Source organism: Mustela erminea, chromosome 7 (genome assembly GCF_009829155.1).
Source record: "Mustela erminea isolate mMusErm1 chromosome 7, mMusErm1.Pri, whole genome shotgun sequence".
In the NCBI taxonomy this organism is placed as follows: Eukaryota; Metazoa; Chordata; class Mammalia; order Carnivora; family Mustelidae; genus Mustela; species Mustela erminea.
The window spans coordinates 46161410-46182727 of record NC_045620.1 but is presented as its reverse complement, the minus strand read 5'-3'; the positions used below and the strand labels follow the sequence as shown (position 1 = coordinate 46182727).

Genomic DNA, 21318 nt, shown 5'->3' with positions numbered 1-21318 from the left:
CTGAATGGAGAAGATATTTCCAAATCATACATCCAATAAGGGTTTGATACCCAAAACATACAAGAAACTTACACAACTTAATACCCAAAAATAAATAAATAAATAAACCCAATTAAAAAATGGGCAGAAGATTTGAATATTTTTTTCCAAAGAAGACATCCAGATGGGCAACAGACACATGAAAAGGTGCTCAACATCACTAATTACCGGGTAAATGCAAATCAAAACCACAATGAAACATCACCTCACATCTTTAAGATTGGCTATCACCAAAAAGAAAAACAACAACAAAAAAGTGTTTGTGAGGATGTGGAGAAAAGGGAACTCTTACACGCAGCCACGATGGGAAACAGTTTGGATGTTTCTCAGAAAGTTAAAAATAGAAACACCATACAATCCAGCATTTCCACCCTTGGATATTTATCCAAAGAAAAGAAAAATAGCAATCTGAAGAGATAAATGCACCCCTATGTTCCCTGCAGCATTATTTACAATAGCCAAAATATGGAACTAACCCAAGTGTCCATCAACAGACAAATGGATAAAGATGCAGTGTGTGTTTGTGTGTGTGTATACACACATATATATAAAATGAAATATTACTCAGCCATAAAAAAGAGAAAGCTTACCATTTCCAACATCAGTGAACCTACAGGGTACTATGCTAAGTGAAACAAGTCCTGACAGAGAAAGAAAAATACCATACAATTTCACTTATATACATAACCTAAAAAACAAAACAAAACAAATGAACAAACTCACAGATAAGGAAACAAACTGTTGGTTACTAGAGGGTAAAGAATGTGAGGAGATAGGCAAACTAGGTGAAGTGGATTGAGAGGTACAAACTTCTAGTTATAAAATAAGTCAGTCATGGAGATATAATATACAGTATAGGGAATATAGTCAGTAATACTATAGTAACTTTGTATGGTGATAAATGGTTATTAAACTTATCATGGGGATCACTTCATAACCTATAAAAATATCAAATCACCATGATGTACATCTGAAACAGGATATTGTATGTCAATTATACTTCAACCAAAAACACTTAAATACATAAAAGCCATTTACTGAATAAAAAAAGAAAGTAACAAATGTTGGCAAGGATGTTAAGAAATTATAACCATTGTGCACTATTTCACTTTTCCTCTGGATGATTATATATAGAAAGCAAGACATCGGCATATTTATATATTTACTTATTTATTCAACACTTACTTATGTACTTACATTTTTATTTTACTGCCTCTTAGCCCTTTCCTTCTATTAATCAAAATACCCTCCACAAAGCACCTTAAAAACAACCTAAGACTCCAACCAATTTACATACAATAAAATATGACCACAGAGCACAATACCTGCTAACCCCAATCACAATCAATCCACTAAAGTAGTATGAAATTTCCTTTACTACATAAACCCAAAATCAACCCTAAAATCTCATAAAATGATTTTCAATTTGTAAATTATTACTTATCCCTCCTTCCATTTCACAATTCTCTGAGTCATGTTACCAGTCATCTGTACCACAGGAAATAACCAAGCAAGAAGTAAAAACATGGTTTTCCCAAATGAAATTATCTTAGAAAAATATACAGTGGAAGCAAAGTTTAAAGTGATTTGCTGAAAGGGCTTCTGGCATGAAATAATAGTGGACTTACTATGTGCGAGACTTCTTTATTGTGTTTTACATTCAGTCATCATCACACATTTGCTGAGTGGTAAATAACACATTAAATTTAGTAGTAATTTAAAAATGACATTCTTATAAAAACTGTAAACCTGTATTTCTCAGCAACCTTACAAGGTGTCAATGAGCTACTAAATGAAAGCAATTCCCAAGTCCCATTAATTAATCACAGAAAAGACAAAAGAACGATTGGTCTACTTTAACTCTATTTACTGTTTATCAGAATGTTACTATTAATCATTGCCAATGCCAGGGTAGATAGAAAAAAAAAAAATCAAATTTTGACATCCAAGTCTTAAAATATTTATCTTTTACAGAAATTCTTTCATTACCTAAATCATGTTCGTTTACAGTTTACCAAAAAGTGGAAACTGTTTTAACAAAAAGGAATAATGTCTAAATTTTACCTTGCCATGCATATTTCTTCCCATTCAAATCAATAGCAAAATCTTCTGGGTAGAAGTCAATTATACTAGAATCCTATGTCAAGGAGAAAAATAAAGATTCAAAACAAAAGTCACACATGTCTGAGTTTTAAAGAATCTGACATTTCTTTCATTCATGTTATCAGGCCTGATGAGAAAATAAGGTTTCATTTCTTTAAAAAATGTTAATAAGATTTCAGGTCATTAATCCCAATAGTAAAACAAAATTAACAATTTTATTTTTAAAAAATGAAAAAAAAAAGGGCATTTTTAGAGAGGAATTTTATAACTGACAACTGTGAACCCAACACAGTCAATGAAGAGTTTACGGACTCTAATGATTCCTACTTCTAGCCTGGCTCTCCTTTCTATCTGGCACACAAAATAAGCTCAGAGATGTCTGAACAATGGTAGCCACCACACATGGCTGGAACAAAAAAAAAAAAAAAAAAAAAAGACTTACAGGTAGGCTTAGAACAAAGTAACAGTTTTAAGAATTGCTCCTAAAAACAAATTAATTTTATTTATACCAGGTAGTGTTCTCACAGCCAAGGAAAGTAGGGGCGGGGGGGAAGGTGAAAAACATACAGAAGAACTCAATACTTTCACTTTGTTTTTGGACTTCACTGTTTTAACTATTAGATGCAAAAGCACTTGTGACTAATGTTCATGAAACATGACAAAAATCCAGTTACTAACATACTAAAAATACTAAGACACTAACGGGATCACTCATGAGCTTCCGCCATGATGGAGGTAGAAAGTTACCACTTGCAGCTGGAAAAACTCCCATAAGTTGTTCCAATGGTTTAAACTGCAAGAAAGAAAAAAGGTTTAAGATAAGACACACAATTTTTATCTAAGCCAAAATTCTATGAATTTCATGACTCTAAATAATTAAGCTTACTGGTTTAGTGCCCTTCTCAAAATCTGATGGCATGTCTGCAATACCTTCAAAGTCTGAAGCAAATGGTGCATAATGGAATGGATAATACCACTTCCAGGAAGCACAGCCCTAGAATCATAACAAAAAAAAAAAAACAAAAACAAAAACAAAAACCAAAAACAAAAATCTACGTTCAATACGGACACAGAAAAGCAAATAAAAATTAGAGTATTAGCCTATAAAATACATAACTTCCAGTGTACATTCCATATATTTTTTTCCCATGAGTCCTAAGAGTTGTTTTGATTAACTGAACTTTTACTTTGTATCAATAGCTCCTTGATTTAAAAACTACTGCAAAGTGTCTTTAATAATCAGTAAGTTAATACCAAACTTTGTAAATACAATTTGTATAGTACAATTTGGTGAAGATTTTTACCCTTAAAATGTGTTTGGTTACATTTCTTTCCAATTTTACAGCAGCCATTATCAAATAAAATGAAGAGCAGTGATAGCTGGCACTTACTTACTTAGCATATAGATGGGAAGGGACATCACACTGAACAGGGACCAAATAAAATTACCGAAAGTTTCATTTTATAATTCTTTATTATATTTTATTGTGACAATTTTCTCTTTATTATAAAAATATTTAAGTAAACCCATCAAAAAGAAGTTTTTACTGATAGAAAAAACAACTCTTAATATGTATTTTGATTCTATGCCTAAATGAATTAAAATCCTGAGAACAAAAGTAAAACATGAATTTATTATTATACAGTTGACAATACATTAAATTATACTTTCCACTTAATAACAAACTTCATCTTTTCTTAGATCACACCAAACTTAACTTGCCTTGCTCTCAGAGAATGAAACCAGATATTAACTACTAGTGTTAAAATCCCCTATATATCTACCTAATCTCTCACCAATCTGATTTCTCAATTATCAAAGGCTTTAAGTCAGATACGGATTACTCCAATTAGAATGCATTTCATGTAACATCACTACACTACACAGAGGAAATTTTATCATTCAAATGCCTTTCAAATTCTTACTAATATTTTCTAGTCTTTGTCCTTTGTTCAGTCATTAGTGACTATTATTTTTTACTTCCAATTGAAAAACCACCATACTTAATTATATTAAAGACAAAGTATACTCAACCCACACTACTTGATGCTGAAATCCTTAAGCACAACAAAAATTATCTTTACTTCTATATATTAACACCTGAGAAGCGTAAAAGCCTTTATAAACAAATATTTAAGGTAATGAATTTCTGAACAGGAAGCTTTAAAAGAATGAGTCTGGATTTAATTTCATTAAAGCTCAATAATACACAGAAATTATGATCTTCCTAAAATGATTAGCTAGGTTTAGAGGAAAATATTCTCTCTGTACCTGGTAATAATATCGAAGAACCCAGCAGAGCCCCTCAACATAAGACTGTACAACTTTACGACGGAATTTCTCATCAGCTGCATCGACGTCAAATTTGTTCTTGTAGTACCGCTGCTTCCAACCAGCTTCCCATAGCCTAAAACCCAGGCAAAGCCGGTTCATGTTGAATTAATTCTTTCCATAATTGTCCACTGGTTTATCACCCAAATCATTTTATACTAAATATACAGGTGAAATGTGAATGAGTTAAACAGTAATGCTAACACAGCTTCATTTAATTATCTAAAAAAGCCCACTTTCACAGAATTTATTAAGACAGTCAAACATCAAAAATCCAAACACTAATTCTAATGAGACCATTAGAAAACTACATTTTGGAAAAAGAGAATAATACTACTAAAGGAGATACTGAACACTTGTTTGCTCAAATTTTAATACTGTTTTACTTGTTTTTGATTGTAGACCAATTCTGAAACTATACCGTAAGATTCAAATATTGAAGATATTTTATGTAAGTTCCTCAGTTTGTTAAAATACATCTAAACTAAACAAAGCAACCAACCAAATTACTTTAAAAAGAAAAAAAAAAGTTTTGCAGGGTGCCTGGGTGGCTCAGTTGTGACACGTCTGCCTTTGGCTAAGGTCAAGATCCCAGGGTCCTGGGATCAAGCCCTGAGTCTGGCTCCCTGATCAGGGGGAAGCCTGCTTCTCCTTCTCCCTCTGCCTGCCCTTGCTTGGGTTCCCTCTCTCACTGTGTCTCTCTCTGTCAAATAAAGAAATAAAATCTTAAAAAAAAAAAAAAGAAGAAGAAGAAGAAGAAAAGATTTGCATAGGTAATTTTTTAAAAGATAAAAAGTGGTTTGTAAAATAACATTCCAGGAACCAGGCAGAAAATTATGTTTATACCAATTCTCCCATCCTTGGGCCTTATCCCTCTTTCAGCTAAGAGTTGTTGGCTTAAGTGAAGGAAACATACACACATGTTTGTATGTTCTGGTAGAACTCAGAAGCAGTCAATACACTAAATTATTATTAATCACTGAAAATACACGTAAAGAACCACTTTTTCAAAATGCTTTTTTACATACTCATTATTCATCCTCTAAAAGATTTAAACATAACACAAAGAAGCCAAAGAACACTAAAGAAACAAATTAGGACAGATCAAGAACATCAAGATGATTCTCATTAAGGACTATTTTCCACCCTGTGCCACATCTTACTAATTAATTACAGTCATGTTCCAGAATGCACCACACCAATTTTAATTCCCTCCCCTGCCCCAATGCATTCACAGAACATCAATTAGGAGAAATATCCTCTATGATGTGGATTATAACTGTTTTACAGAAAATAGTAATGAAATACACGTCAAGTGTCTGGAGCACTTCTTGACAGAAGCATTTCTACCTTGACTATTCTCAGCACTGGGATTACACAATGAAGTACTAACAAATCAATTCAACTATTAAGCTGGTATTGATCAAGATGGCTACCCAATAAAACAGATAACATACTCCAAGAGGAAAATCCAGACTTGCAGAAACGGAGGATAAGGAAAATGTTCAATCACAAGCCATCAGAGATCTCAGAATCTAACTTTAAAGGACATTAGGAAAATACAGAACCATACACGACACCTGAGAAGTTTCTCATCATAAATGCAAACATACCATCCATGTCCTATAAAAGAAGCATGAGTTGTGGACCACCATTGTTTAATTTTGAAATATATCATTTTGCTAACTTCTTAATGAATTACAATTGTTAAGATTATTGGCCTTTTGCATGCGGAACCCAGGGTTCAAATCTGGATTTAATTATAGTATATGTGCTGCCGAAGCGAGCACTCAAATCTGGATTTAATTATAAAAGAGATTATTAATCTTATATAAAGATCTCAAATTTCTGGATAAAGAATCAAAGTTTCCTATTAGAAATTTTAAGTATATAGCTAAAGGGAAACTTCTTTGTCATGAAATGTAATTGTATACACGCACATTTGTGGTTTTAAAAAATATACATATTTATCTCTTAACTTGAATGACTTTTGCATATTTCATTTGAGGAAGAACCTTTCCAATTGAGAAGATTAAAGTAAACTATGTTAAGTATCCAAGTGTAACTGAACTTCCTGTGGTAAGCAGCTTGAAAATTTAATCTCAAAACAGTAACATTCAGATCACATAGTCAGAGCTAGACACCGCATGTCTAGCTGATCTAGTGCCTGGTCTCAGAGGGAAAAGTGGCTTGGAGGACAAAAACCTGCACGCATACTAATCTAGATACTTAGATTTAACAGATATAGCTTACACATCTCACTGGAATTTACTGACTATTCTAACCCTCCACATTAATTACTGGTGGATAAAAAGATCACAGGCAAGCATCTGAAGGCACTGCTGCTCTAAGCTAAATAGCATTAATTAGACAGCATCTATTTCAGCAATTTCATAACAAAGTGTTACCAAAAAATGGTTTCACCTGACGTTATCCTCAGGCTCAGGTTCACTGTCACTGTCTTCTGCTTTTCGCTTAATTCCTCCTATTGGAGATGGGGAGCCATCAGAAGTGAAACTCGTATTAGGAGATACTGAAGGACTCTGCAAACAATTATGATATTACAGAGGAAGGATTTAATTATTCATTTCACATAAGAAGTTACATCCAACTGCTATTATAATCATGCTTCATGGTAATACAACTCTTAAAGCTATTAAATAGATATGGTAAGTACATTTAGAAAATATGAAGACCATTCTTGGCATACTCCTTCAGAAAAAGAATTATATAGTTCTAAGCTTCCTATGCTTAAATTCAAAAGAATCTGAACATTATTAGAATAAAAATTATTTCAGAAGAAAAAAGAATTTAATTTATAGATTTTTAAAAATTAAAGGATGGGAATTATTTTTTTCTTTGGTGGTTCCCTCATGTTATGAGTTTGTGATCAGTTTCTACCAATCAAACAGCAAAGCTATAAGGAGGAAAATACAAATGTATTAATTAGTAATACACAAAATAGTCAGTGCTGGTGAGAATGAAGTTAAATGGTAAATGCTCAACCTCACACAACCATCTGGAAAGCAAAAGTTTGACAAGACTCTGTCAGATAACTGCTAAATTATTTTATAGATAATGTTTAAAATTCAAGGTCCAAGTAAAAATGTATTAGTAACTTAGAAAAATGCAAACATTATTTCAAAGACTTAGATACCACTTTAAATTCACTATTATCTTCCATTTGTACCTAATTCAATGAACACAGTTAACACCTGAAAATATTTTAACATTTAAGTAAAAAATTCAAATTCTCTGCAACTTTAGTTTTATGTTAAGAGACCAAAACCACAAGTGGCAAAAAAGGTTTTCATGATAAAGTTTCTCTTCTATTATTCACAGCATATTAGATATTGTGATTAAACTGAATTATTTTTAAACTGAGAGCTTACGAGGCTACTTTAATGATACTACAACTAAAAACTTACTATGAATGTAGTTCACACTATATGCCAAAAAAAGTTACAACAAAGCAAAATTGTATTTCTCAGTGAGTTTATAACTTATTTTTTAAAAATGTGTAATTTCCATTTTATTCATGACACTTTATGGTCAATACTGTTCAAAAAAACCCGAACTACAAAACATAAATTCAGGAAGCTGCTATTGTACTTGAAAATGAGATGAATATTTTTAGTCAGATCTAAGTTTGACATTCCAACTCTAATCTTTACTGGTTGTGTGGCCTTGGGCAATTTATTTAACCTCTTGTCAGCCTCAACTTGAAATGGGGATTATGTCCTCTTTGTTGGTTACAGCAAGGATTAAATGAAACGAAATGTATACAGGATCAACAGCAAGATGAAGGTGTGGCAATGGTGGCTCACCTTTCAGTAAGTTATCACTAATTTTTAAACCATCACTAAATCCATTTGGATTAAACTATGAGAACGATATTCCTATCAATTGTCTAAGTACAGAGAAGTTAGGTAAAAAGCAAACTTTCCCAAACTGACAAAAATGATACAAACTATCTTTATCTGATAACAAAAATAATATACTGGCAAAGGAAAACAGAAAGTGGTTTTTTAATATTAAATTTTTATTGCTCTTTTCTGCTCTCCACCAACCAAGTCTTTCCTAAACATACCACCCCAAATGATTCAAATTCCTTTTTATTTATTTATTTATATTTATTAAAAGATTTTATTTATTTATTTGACAGATAACAAATAGGCAGAGAGGCAGGCAGAGAGAAAGGGAGAGGCAGGCTCCCTGCTGAGCAGAGAGCCCGATGTGGGGCTCGATCCCAGGACCCTGAGATCAGGACCTGAGCCGAAGGCAGAGAATTTAACCCACTGAGCCACCCAGGCACCCCTCAAATTCCTTTTTAAATAGCTCTTTTTGCAATTACATTTTATGAAATGGTCACAGATATAGTCAAACTGTATTTCAGAACGTAAAATTTAAAAACACATTTATCAGGAAACAGAAGCCAGCTAGTAAAGCATTAACAGTATAGACCATCAGGTAGACACTACTCAGTACTAGATACTAATATGCCCAACAGCTCAAACAAACAAAACAACAATAAATCTATAACTTTAAATTCACCCTTGAAATGAAGTGGTAATTAGGCTTTGTGATTTCCTTAAATTCATAATATTCTAGATGAAAATCCCTCTATGCAAAGACTCCAACAGAAATAATTATGTCAAGGGGAATTAAAACAGGATCAAATAAGCAACTTAATCATCAATCTCTCTATTCCTACTTCCATGGCAGACACTATTAATCAACAATGGGTCTAGTCCTGTGGAGCCTCAATATAATACTGGAATCTTTCTCAAAGCAATCAGAGCTGGCAAAGTGTAAACCTCCCTGCCTTCCTGAGATTAAGAAAAAGCATCAGCCTTTTCTGTTCTATTCAAGTGTCTCATTGCAATCCCTTCACTGACCCTCCATATCCCACTGTTAATGGTGGAAGGAATAAGACAAGAACACAAAAATCAAACAGAACAAAAAACATAACAGAAACCCAGGCTGCTTCTCTCAGGAGATGCAAATTCTCATGAATTCTCATATTCCATAGCTAAGGTCCTAAAATTTCAAGATGGGAATTTGCAGGAATATAAATCAGTCTCCTGATACGGCAAAAATTCCATATACAGGACTGCCTTGTAATAAAAGATGTGGGGCATCAATAGGGTAACTGTTAGAATAATGAAATATCAAAACACGTAATTTTCTTGAATATATCAAAACAAAAATTTACATTAGATATCAAACTTTACAAAATATATTTCCTCTCTTTATAACACATACTCTCTCTTATGCCTACTAGCCTGAAATAAGCAATAGCTTTGATTATTTGCTGTACATCAATTCATTGTCTGTTCCCCCACCCCTGTTGCTGCCCTGCCTTGTGCTCTGAGCTCATGGTGTGTTACCACTACAACAGGAAGCTACTGGACAGACTACAGCCTTGCTGGCTGAGATGATCTGCTTCTTCAGTCTGGATCACTAAGTTCAAGCAAGGAGGGATACCAAGTGGCAGATCCATTCAATTCCTGAATTTCTAAGTAAAGAGCAACCAGAATCTGCATAGTGAAAGCTACTTGAAAATATGTATTCAAATCTATCCCACGCCTGAGTTGGAAAGCAAGAATTTAGGCAGTGAGGAATACCTGTATTTGACAGACTGAGGAATATATATAATAAAATGCCCACAGCTGATCCCTGGAAAGAAAGGGGAAAAACCACCTTTCTCTCTTACCCCAGCTATGAGATACTCAGATGTCCCCATCATGCTTCTAGCACCCAGTACCTTTAGGGGAAGGGGGAAGCACTGTGGCCCATTCGCATTACAGAAACACTGCTGCCACTTAGCTATATATATTTACATGCATTTTCTTTTCTTTCATATCATTTAGATATTTACATATTGATAATCATGGATACAACAAAGTTAAATATATCTCAAGGAAAAAGAAATTGAGAAAAACTACAACACAAAACAACTCCAGACTTAGTAACAAAATTCACATACAACCACAAGAGACCTCTGATGGTCTCCCCTTTTCAGTGCCATGTAAAAGTCAGTCACTTACAGAGTTATTCTGCATCCTCATTTCATAGGCTGCTTGTCTCGGATTACTGGCTACTTGAGAACCTGGTGAATTTCTTGAACCCAAGGCATGAGGGGTTAATATTCCACCAGGAGAGAAAGCTGGTTGATCTCTCTAACGTAAGTGGAAACAAATGTAGAAATTAAAATTAAATCACAATACAGTCAGATGACAGGAAGAAAAGATGGTACTGGAATAGAGTCCTCACTGTAAGCACATAAAGGAGGAACCAGATTTCTGTTAGCATTTACAGGACTGTCCAAAATTTGATTTGATGGTAACTCACCCTGCAAACAATACTCTGTAGTATTTAATAATAACAGTTCTAAAAGTACATATAATACAATGTTCTGATACACAGAATCTATTCAAGCCTCAGTAAGCTATTCCATTATGTTTACTGACAATTTCAGAATACATTCGACAAAGGATTTCAGGCACATAAAAATAACAACGAAGGTTAAAAAACTAGTCAAGAGTTTGATTTATAGTTAGGAAAACCCACTTTTATTTACCCTTCACCTTGCTAGAATAAACTATTTCCAATTAATTAGAGCTATAATCATAGCTGGAATCGATGACCATTGTGTCTGACTGGTAAAACAAACTTTTTACGCAGATATTGACTGAAAGCAAATAGTAATACATAAGGTAGAAAGCATATATTCCCCTCTCAACCTAACTAGTTTTGAAACTACCTGTAACAGTAAATAACTCTACTTTTTTCCCTTCTAAGTTCCCCAACTTGCTCACTTCTAATAAAAGGCACTCCCTAAATACTGTAAGTTTTTAAATCCAGTTAGGACAAGAAAAATAAGAACTAAAGAAGGAACTATAGAACATTATGCAATGAGGTAAGAAAGCAAATACCATAAGCAAGAAGCAGTGAAGTTCAAAGAAAAGGACTGCTCATCCTGGACTAGGGCCAAGGCCTCAAGGGAGGCCCCAGTGGAAAAGCTAAGATGTGAGGGAGTCGTGAATTCCACACGGAGCTGGCAAATGTAGATAACACTCTGAGTCAGGAGGGATGAGGTACATTTAGAGGACAGCACAGAAAAGCTCAGTGGCTAATATCGGACCATATCAGACTATACTCCACAAGCCAGCTTGAGAGAGAAGTGGCTCTAAGGGGACTACAAAGTCGCTCGTCATTTCCAAACAAAGAAACAAGAGTTTCAGGAAGATTAATCTGACAAAGATGTAGACAGAATGCAGTAACTTAAAAGACAGTATAAAGGACTGACAATTTTTATTGCAAAAATACCTGATTATCACAAAAAAAGTCAAATAGCTAAGCACCCCACACGCATCAAGTGCATCTTTTCAGACTCCAGAGTTTAGAAAAGACTTGACACCAGTATTCTTCCTCTGGGCAAGAAGGCAGCTGGGTAGACATTACACCCCTATCCAACTCCTACAGGATAAGGAATAAAGCTGCTGCAATAAACATCTTTCTCCCACACCGTAAACTTATGCTATTGCCAATCTTATGAAATTAATTAAAACTCACCTTCATTCTCTTTCTTTTTTCTTTCTGTCGTCTTCTAAAACTGTCCTAAAAGTATAAAATCCACATATTCTGTCAAATATTACATACACAAAAAGTGCCAGTTAAACATTACCAGGAATGATTTGGGAAACAATTCAGGTTTTAAAGGAAGACCCCAGAAACCTAGGTACATAGTTAAACTAGGCAATGGACTATATGTTTAAAGTGTGTTTTATCAGAACTTCAGATGGATAGAGAGCATTCTAAACGAAGTTTAGATGTAATTTAACTGTTTCTCTTAATATTTTCAGATAGTTTTTGAAATCATTTCATGAAAGAATACAAGAGTCATGACAAAGACTCTTGGTTTTACCCTGGAGCGAATAGGCTGCCAACATGGAGAAGATACAAATAAAAGAAAACAATTCTTAAGTTTTAGCTGAATACAGTTAATAACCAAGATAGCCATTTAAAAAAAAAAAATTAACAAGACAATTTAATGATGATTTTGTTACCTAAAGAGGGCTCAATAGTTCCTAATTCTGTAGCACCCACAGCACCAAGTGGGTAAAGAGAGAAGTGGGGCTCTGTGCAAACATGACCCCCGCCCCCACCCAACTGCAGGGTCCAAAAAGTCAATCTCATGAAAGAAAGGAAAGAAATTCAGATGCTCATTCTGAGCTACCTTAATTCACAGGAAAGGGTCCAGTTTGTATTGATTCTTCCCCTCCACTCATATTCAAAATGTAGTCATGGTTTCAATTAAACAGATTTGGGATTGATCTTGTTTCCCACTAACTGTTCGGCCATTCAAAGGCCTCCCTGGTCCCAGAAAGCACTCCTTTCATGCCCAAGATTCCTTGAGTATCAAGGCACTGGAACAACTAAGGTCCTACAATAGCCCAAAACAAGGGCCAGTAGGTACTATACTGGCTGCCACCTGACTAGCTGGACTTCTATCCCTTTCAGGTCAGTAATGCCAAATGCAAAATAACACCCTTACTTAAGGTCTGAAAGGTATACTTTCTTCCAGAAGAAAGGCTGAAGGTTGGATATATGGTGAATGGTTACCCTAAAACCTAAGATATGAAATCCACCGATTTCTTTAATCAAGCTTTTCCCTCTATCTTTAATTGAAATATTCCTTATCTAGGGTATCAACAAGCTGCAGACAGTGAAAGCCATTAGTCAGTTTTCAGTCCTTATCTGACCATGACTCTTTGGTCTTCAATCACGCTCTTTTCTTGGCTTCAAAACCACTACACTCACCTGGTTCTCTTTTTTCACTCTTGCTGTATGCCTTTGCTCCATGACTCCCCAACCTCTCAATGTTAGTGTTCCTCTGTGCCTAATACTTGGACTTCTACTCTTATAAGAGTAATCATCTAGTCTCAGAGCTTTAAACACCATCTATATGGTGATGAGTCTCTAACCGGGACCTCTCCCCATTCAACATCTCCAATTGGCTGTCTCAAACTTAATGTGCCCAAAATGGAATCCCCACCCCCAACTCAGCACCTCCCAGGCTTCTTCATCAGTTGCTCAGATCATTTTTCAACTGCTCAGACAAAATGCCGTGGAGTCATCAAACCAGCATTGAATCTATTAGCTAATCCAGTAGTTTAACCATCAAAACATATTTAAAATCCAACTACCTCTTATCATCTTCACTGCCACCATGCTGGCTCCCTTGAATGGCTGCTAAAGAGCTTCCTAACTGGGCTCTTGGCTTCCATCTTTGCCTTCATATAGTCAATATCCTGGGTACATGCCCTAGAGCCTCTGCACTGGCTATTCACTATGCCTGAAATGCTCTTCTTGCAAACACCTGCATGGTTTACTTCTTCACATTCTCCAGGTCTTTATTCAAAGTCATCTGTTGGTGAGGCCTTCGCTAATCACCTTTTCTAGAACCACAACAACCCCATCTTCACCTTCCCAGATATTTCTTCACCTGCTTTAATTTTCTTCACAGCACTCATCACTCTAACACAGTACACAATTCACTCAGTTTTTGTGCTTATTGTCCATTTCAGGAGGAATGTAAGCTCCATGAGGTCAGGAATTTTTGTCTGCATTTTTTTTCTTTTATATCAATGACACTCAGAATACTATCTGGCACATGAGAAACAATAAATGTTTACTGGATAAATGAAGGACATTTGCAAGATAAAGGGCAAACATCAAAGCTTATAATATAAAAAGCATCACCTTCAACCACTCAGTTTTAATAACAAATACTGATGTATTCCTTTTCTACTATTTTGTGCTATGAACTCCTTTGGAAATTGGTCAAATGCCACAGACAGTTTCCAGGAAAACACATAAACCTAGATACTCTTACGTTGAATTTCTGAAGGTTCATATATTTCTATCAATGCCCAACCTTGCTGATAGACATCATTATGATGTCAGAACACCAAAAAAGATCCAAAGAGCTTTAAAATGCCCTCTCTGCTAGTCCAGTTGGAAACCGTATTACTTAAGCCTGAAGCACTTTGGTACCTATCAAATCTCATACATCCTTCTCTAATGCCAAATATCACCAATATTTATTAGTACAGAGTCTGCTAAAGCCACATAAAAGGGCTGTTCTAAGGTTTTTATATCAAGTAGTACACAGTACATATGTATAGTTTTTTTTCTTAAGCATAAATGCAAGAGCCAACTCCACTTGTTGAAGTCTCAGTTCAAAATGGCTACACTGATAGACATTTGATATCCCAGACAAAGTCAGTTCTGTTATTGGAACCTTTCATGTGAAAAATTCTTGCTGCCATAGTGGATTACCAAGAACCAAAGGTTTTGGAAAGAATTACAGTCCACTCACTCTGTTACATAAAATGGTACTGAAAGTTCTAAGAAAGAGACCACTAGCAATAGTACACAAAGTTGAAGAAAATATAAAAAAATGATATGTTTTAATCTTAAGAAAATTATGAAGTAAAGTAGCAATATTTGCTCAAAATAGGCATATGAATTTTTTGTTAAGATCAGTTTCTTTAAGGATTTCCTTCACTCTCTAAGAAGCACTATCTGTTAATTCTACCCACTTCTTGCCTCCTTTGACCTCCCCCACAATCACCCTCCACCCTGTTTTGGCTCCAGGCTACTGCCCCTCCACCCACTGACTCCCCAGAGCCTCCAAACCTCTGGCCATGTACTAGGGGCCTGTCCATCTTGCCCTGACAAGACAAGAGAGCACCAATGGCTTCTCTCTTCAGGGATTTCCTCCCATCTCTCTACAACCAGCTCCTCTTTTTCCTTAAATGTCCATGTTTCTCAACGTTTCTATTGGAGGCACTTTCACTACACACAGGGTCCCAGGGACTTCAAGTTCACACTGACAGCTTGAAGTACCTACCCTCTACTAAGGGTTCTCAAATCTCCTTTCAAAAGACTTCTGCCTGAGCATTACACAAACCCATCTAACTGCTTCATTGGCTTTCTTCTCTCCAGTGTCGCCATATGGCGCCTCAAACTTAGTATCTCCAAAATTAAACTCTATTTCTACCTTGTCCCCATCTCAACCTGCTCTACCCTAAGCGCTTACTATCTCAGTGAATGGAACCAGCAATCTCCCAACTACCCAAGTCAGAAACCTGAACTTCTCACCAAGTACTCATCCTATTATATGTAATCATTTCCAAGTGCTTTGTTATTTTATTTCTTTCATGTATTAAATTTCTTACTCAGAGCTGCAACCCGCTGCCTTGGCTGATGCAATCCAACCCTGACCCCCTATACTCTACTACCAGAGTAGAGAACTGCTAAGTCTGAAACTATCTTCCAGGACATAAATATTTCCTATAAAACATGGCAGCCACAAGTTCAATCCCAGGATTCATCTGGCCTTGGCACCCGCATCTTACAGCCTACTGATTATAGAGAGGTGTTTGGATTTTTATCTTTATTAAGATTATGAAGAGAGAAAAAAATTACAATGCAACCACACAGTGTGCAATACATAGTTCCACACAGCAAGCATCACCACCTTTATAAAATAATCAAAGCACTGACCACTCATGATTACATTGGTGTTTGATACACTATAATGATATAACAATGCACTCAAAGAGGTTAAAAGTACAATCACAAGATCATCACAGCCTATTAGAGACAGGAGCAATTTAGCTACTGCAATAGAAACACTTTACCTCATCATCCTTTCTCTTTTTAAAAATGCTATCCTCAACTTCACCAACTGCTAACATGATCATCTGTACTCTTTGCAGATTGACATAACCACTTTCTGTAAGGTAACCCTGTAAGTGATAAAATACATGTAAAATGATCTTCTAATAAAAGCAAATACTTCTGTTTTGAAATTATTCAAGAGTTAACTTACCCCAGTTTTGTGTACCACATTTTTGTATATGTTAACCAAACGGTCAATTGCACCTTCCCTGCCACCAGGAAACAAATATTACGCATTAGGACCAGTGTATACTATAAAGGCAAGAAGGCTAAAACACTAGTTTGAAAACCCACACAAACACACGTACCTAATTTCTAATGATGGCAAGTGAGGAAGGAAGTCATTTCCCACAAAGAAGCACATGAAGACCCAGTCATCAATACTCCTCTCAACATCAAATGTAAACGGCAGGCTGGCCATGGTGAGCTCTCTTTCCAAATACTACAACCAAGAAGGAACGTTGCCATTATAAGTTATCAAAAGCCACCCTGCTTTAGAGAACTGATCCCCATGTTTATTACTACATACCTCGCGAAGAACATTAAGACGAAGGAAGATAAATTCTCCTTCTGCACAAGGAAGACTATCTGCCAGTTCATCATGCTGCAGGAAAGGGGAGTCAAGATTAATCAAGTCTACTTTAAACCCTGTAACTTTTTCCAATGAAGTAAATATTATGGATTTCTCTAAAGCAAGATCCGTTTTAATATTACAAGAACTACCAAAAAAAAAGAGAACTCCCCAAACCATTTTAAAAATAGAAAATTATCCATAATCCCAATCATCCCTGACCAGGGATCAGCAAATGTTTTTGTAAAAGGCTAGATAGTAAACATTTTAGCCTTTTTGGAGACACATATGGTCTCTGTTGCATATTCTTTCATATTTTGTTTTGCTTTTACAACTCCTTCAAAACATAAATACCATTTTTAGCTCACTGGTTAAATCTGGGGGGCTGTAGTTTGCCAACCCCGACCTACATCCAGCCAATATTAAATTTCAAGGTATATAATTCTAGACCCTTCTCTATGAATATACAGTGTATTTTTTACCTTTTTTCCCCCACTCAGCATGTCTTTTAAAGAGGCACCATATTCTTAACCAGATGAAAACACACTCAAAGGGAGCTGGATATAATCAAGTGAACCCAAAATATATAGGAACTAGGAGTAACTTAAAAGTATCAAGCAAATTAATGTATTTTATTTATATTGTTTTAAAGAAAAATAATCATTTGAAACAGATACTTCTACAAACAAATCATGTGCAAGAGGCATTACTAACTAGGAGACCTAAGCTTCATGTAGACATAAGCTGTATCAGAAGTCAGAGGAGAAAGACAAGTGCATGCATGCTTTTGAATGTGTGTTCACTTTAAAGGGCTATGAAAGATACATTCCTATGAGGGCTAACAGAGCAAGTAGGTAATACAATACAGTCTTCTCTTTATCCATTCTAAAAATGAAACAATCTGAATGAATATACTTAAAGCCACTAAACTGTAAACTTATAAATGGCTAAAACAGTATATTGTATGTTAAGTATATTTTATCACAACAAAAAATAAAACAGAAAAAATTTGAATGTGAGGCAATTACCATTTCAAAGTTCCTACCTTTCCTTTCTTTTCTCTTGGCAAACCTTCACAGTCTTTGACCTCATGCCCAAACTGATTACAAAGTCCACATGGTTTCGGTTTATTTGGTTTGAATTCTTCTCTAATGATGGTAAAGTTGGGTTCATGTGTAGCAAGGCCAAGCATAATGAGATCAGCTACCAACCAACAAGGATAAAACAATGAACAGTGAACACTCTGAGAAGACCCTACCACAACCAATGATAAAGGACACCACTGTGACACAAGATACAACACAAAGTAAAGCCGAAACAAGCACATAAACAGAGGTGATAAAGCCAAAAAACCTAAAATTTTTTAGTTCTCAAGCAACAAGCTGTCCTCCAGACACATGGGCAACGAAAATCTTCCAACTTAAAGGTATGCAATATCAAAAGGTTGAAAAATATTTTTAAAATTTAAGATAAATGAACATGAATCACAGATTAACCTTAATATCAATTCCTTCTCAAACATAAAATGAGCAAGATATATTAGAATTTCCAAGAAACCAGGAATAATCCACTACTACACACGAAACCATCAATTAGCTATGGTTTAATCCAAGAGCATCAAATCAAATGGTAAAAAGAAACTTACCATCTGCGCCACATAAGCAATGATGAGTATTTGGGTCATGGTTAGGTTGGGCTAAAGATGGGAGAAAGATACATTGTATTTATATAAATGTATTTTACAGCACAGGAATATCACATTCTACCAAATATTTCCTATATAATGGCTTGACTTTTTTAATAGAACATATAATAAATATTTGTAAGGGAATTTTACCTCTTTGTCTTCTAATATAATCCATGATTTTATGTTCTCCTTCACCAGGAGCACTAGCATCAGATAAAATAACCTATAAAAACAGTTTGTAACACTGTCAGTGCAAGCCCAATTTTCTAGCACAAAAATCAATAAAACTGAACAACTTAAAATAAATTAGGATAATTCCATTAAGACAGTGTTATTTATTAGAAATGTTTCATAGGGTACGTGTTAAACACCAAAATTAGTTTCATTGGTTAATTTACTACAGGAATAGAAAAAAAATGAAACGTTTCAGTCAAATTTAGCCAGAAGAACTAATCACTTTCCAGTATACTCACTGCTACCCAAGGATATAGCCCCAAACTACATAAACCCTGGGAGTAATCAATAAAAAATACCCATTAAATATAATTTATCTATCTAGTTTATAGCAAAATAGGCCTTGAATTTATTTATTTTTTATTTTTATTATTTATTTGAGTGAGAGAGTGGGCACACATGAGTAAGGGAAGGGGGAGAGGGAGAAGCAAATTCCCCCCCTAGCAGGGAACCCAATGAGGGGCGTGATCTCAGGACCCCAAGACCATGACCTGAGCAGAAGGCAGATGCTTAACTGACTGAGCCACCCAGGTGCCCCAACAAGCTTTGAATTTAAAATTACATGAAAGTACAATAAAATTTTACTTAAACACGTAGGAGAACACAGCTATTCTTTAAAGACAGCCCCATGACTTTAATCTGGCTCTATTTCAATTTCTAACAGTAGAAATTTTCATTTAAAATTTGCTTTCCTATATATACATATTTATATGTAATATACAATATTATATATATATATTTAAATCATGGGTCCTGTTTTATAGCTTCAAAGTGATGTTAAGAGGACAAAATTGGCACTGAGAGAAAATTCAGCAGCCTAAAACTGGACCATGCAGGGCATCCCATCTCTAATAACCCTGGAAGCTTCTCTTTCTTCTGACAGTCAACTAGCATTTTATGGGGTATCAGTCATATCAAAGTACAGCCTAAAATGATCACCCTTATCTTTCTGAAGTACCAAAATGTGGAACTTACTGTCAAGTTTTTCCACCCAGGGTCATTATTTAAACGATCAGCTATGTAATAGCGAAGGCATTTAGCAAGATTGTCCATGAACTCAGTTCCCTAAAATGATAGAAAGAAATAAATTAACCTACCATTTAGGAGTTAGCAATAGCTGGCAAAGTATGAGACTACTTACTGGTGTAATACAGTTGCTGTCAAATCTTTCTTTTATTTCTTCTGGAGGAAGAAAGCCACCTAGAGGAAAAAGAGGTAATGTTTTGTTCTCTCCATAAAAAGTCAGGTAAATTACTCAGTATTAAGCCAGAACAACAAAACAAGTCCAAATACAAAAGAAAGGGAAATACTGTCACCTGAGGAACGAATGCTCCCCCTCTGGGAAAGAAAATAAGAGTCATCCTCTCAAATTTAATATAAGCTTTAACATGACCATCAAACAATATATGGTATACAAAAGATACTATAGTTACACAGAAATATGGAAATTATGATATTCTTCATAATGCCCTCTGCAGCAAAACACACACACACACACACACACACACACACAATTTAGGAGTTTTCTTTTGGATAGTAATTCCTGAGGTAAAGGTATCTTAGAAAAACAAAATTAAAGTGCTGAGTTTTTTGTTTTTTAAAGATTTTTATTTATTTGAGACACAGAGAGGGCACGCATGTGTGTGCTCACGAACGAGTGGAAGGAAAGGAAGAAGGCCAAGCAGACTTCCCCTCGACCAGGGAGGCCGACGCGGGGCTCAATCCCAGAACTCTAAGATCATGACCAGAGCCAAAGAAAGATGCACCCACTGAGCCACCCAGGTGCCTGTAAACTGCCAAGTTTATTACAGCCTTATATGATAAGAAACAAAATCATCAGCTGTGATATAAAAGTCCTATTTGTTCTCTATATCACTGATTAGCTTTTTTAAATATTTCAAAATACCTTCAAGAAAGAAGACCTCTTTAAAATCAAAGATTATCTTTTGTAAGTACAAACAGGCCTTAAGCGTATTACAAGCTGCAGCTAAAGTAAATATATAGTTGCACGCTTCTAGCAAATTAAAACAGAAAATGTATCCTAATTGTAGGCCTGAGTTGACTACACTATGGTATCCTTTTACCTGCAAAGTACAATATCTTGAGCCAATAAATTGTTGCTTTTCTGGTCTATCCTACTGACCTTGTAACAAAACACCAAACAAATCACCCCGCCACTAAAACACCCCATCTCACAGATAGAAGCATCTCAGGGGAGAACTGGTCCCATGGAGTATCTGGACTCCCTGACCTTCCGTCCCTCTGAGATCAAGGTCCACCTATTTATCCAACAGGAATTTCAAGCTCTGGGGAACTGCAAAGATGATCACACCCCACCATTCCCCCAAGTCAAGGGAACCCTGGGTACTTCACTGCCTTAGTGCCTGCTGCATACTCTTCTATTGAAGTGTGTCTGACTTTAGTGAAAGCCTGAAAATATGGATCACGTCATCCTGGGCCTCCTTTTACAGACCTTTGAGTTCTAAGGGAAAGTAATAAGCAAGCTACTCAGACTGATTTAAGGAAAATGTTTACGGAATTGTAGCTTTCTAACAGCCCCCATTGAAAAGAAAAGTAAGAGGCACTCTTCATATATTC

General features: G+C 35.4%; 1 protein-coding gene across 1 annotated transcript in view; it reads right to left on the bottom strand.

The window, feature by feature from the left end:
* Nucleotides 1-21318, bottom strand: part of XRN2 (5'-3' exoribonuclease 2) — a 91591-nt gene that overhangs the window by 36718 nt on the left and 33555 nt on the right. The window contains exons 5-20 of the mRNA XM_032351560.1: nt 19862-19920; nt 19696-19785; nt 18637-18709; nt 18445-18495; nt 17845-18002; nt 16758-16832; nt 16537-16670; nt 16380-16437; nt 16189-16296; nt 12053-12097; nt 10525-10656; nt 6899-7017; nt 4415-4550; nt 3029-3136; nt 2846-2935; nt 2104-2176 (exon numbers count right to left, since the gene is read on the bottom strand). Coding sequence (XP_032207451.1) covers nt 2104-2176; nt 2846-2935; nt 3029-3136; nt 4415-4550; nt 6899-7017; nt 10525-10656; nt 12053-12097; nt 16189-16296; nt 16380-16437; nt 16537-16670; nt 16758-16832; nt 17845-18002; nt 18445-18495; nt 18637-18709; nt 19696-19785; nt 19862-19920 — 1509 coding nt within the window. The remainder of the gene's footprint in view (nt 1-2103; nt 2177-2845; nt 2936-3028; nt 3137-4414; nt 4551-6898; nt 7018-10524; nt 10657-12052; nt 12098-16188; nt 16297-16379; nt 16438-16536; nt 16671-16757; nt 16833-17844; nt 18003-18444; nt 18496-18636; nt 18710-19695; nt 19786-19861; nt 19921-21318) is intronic.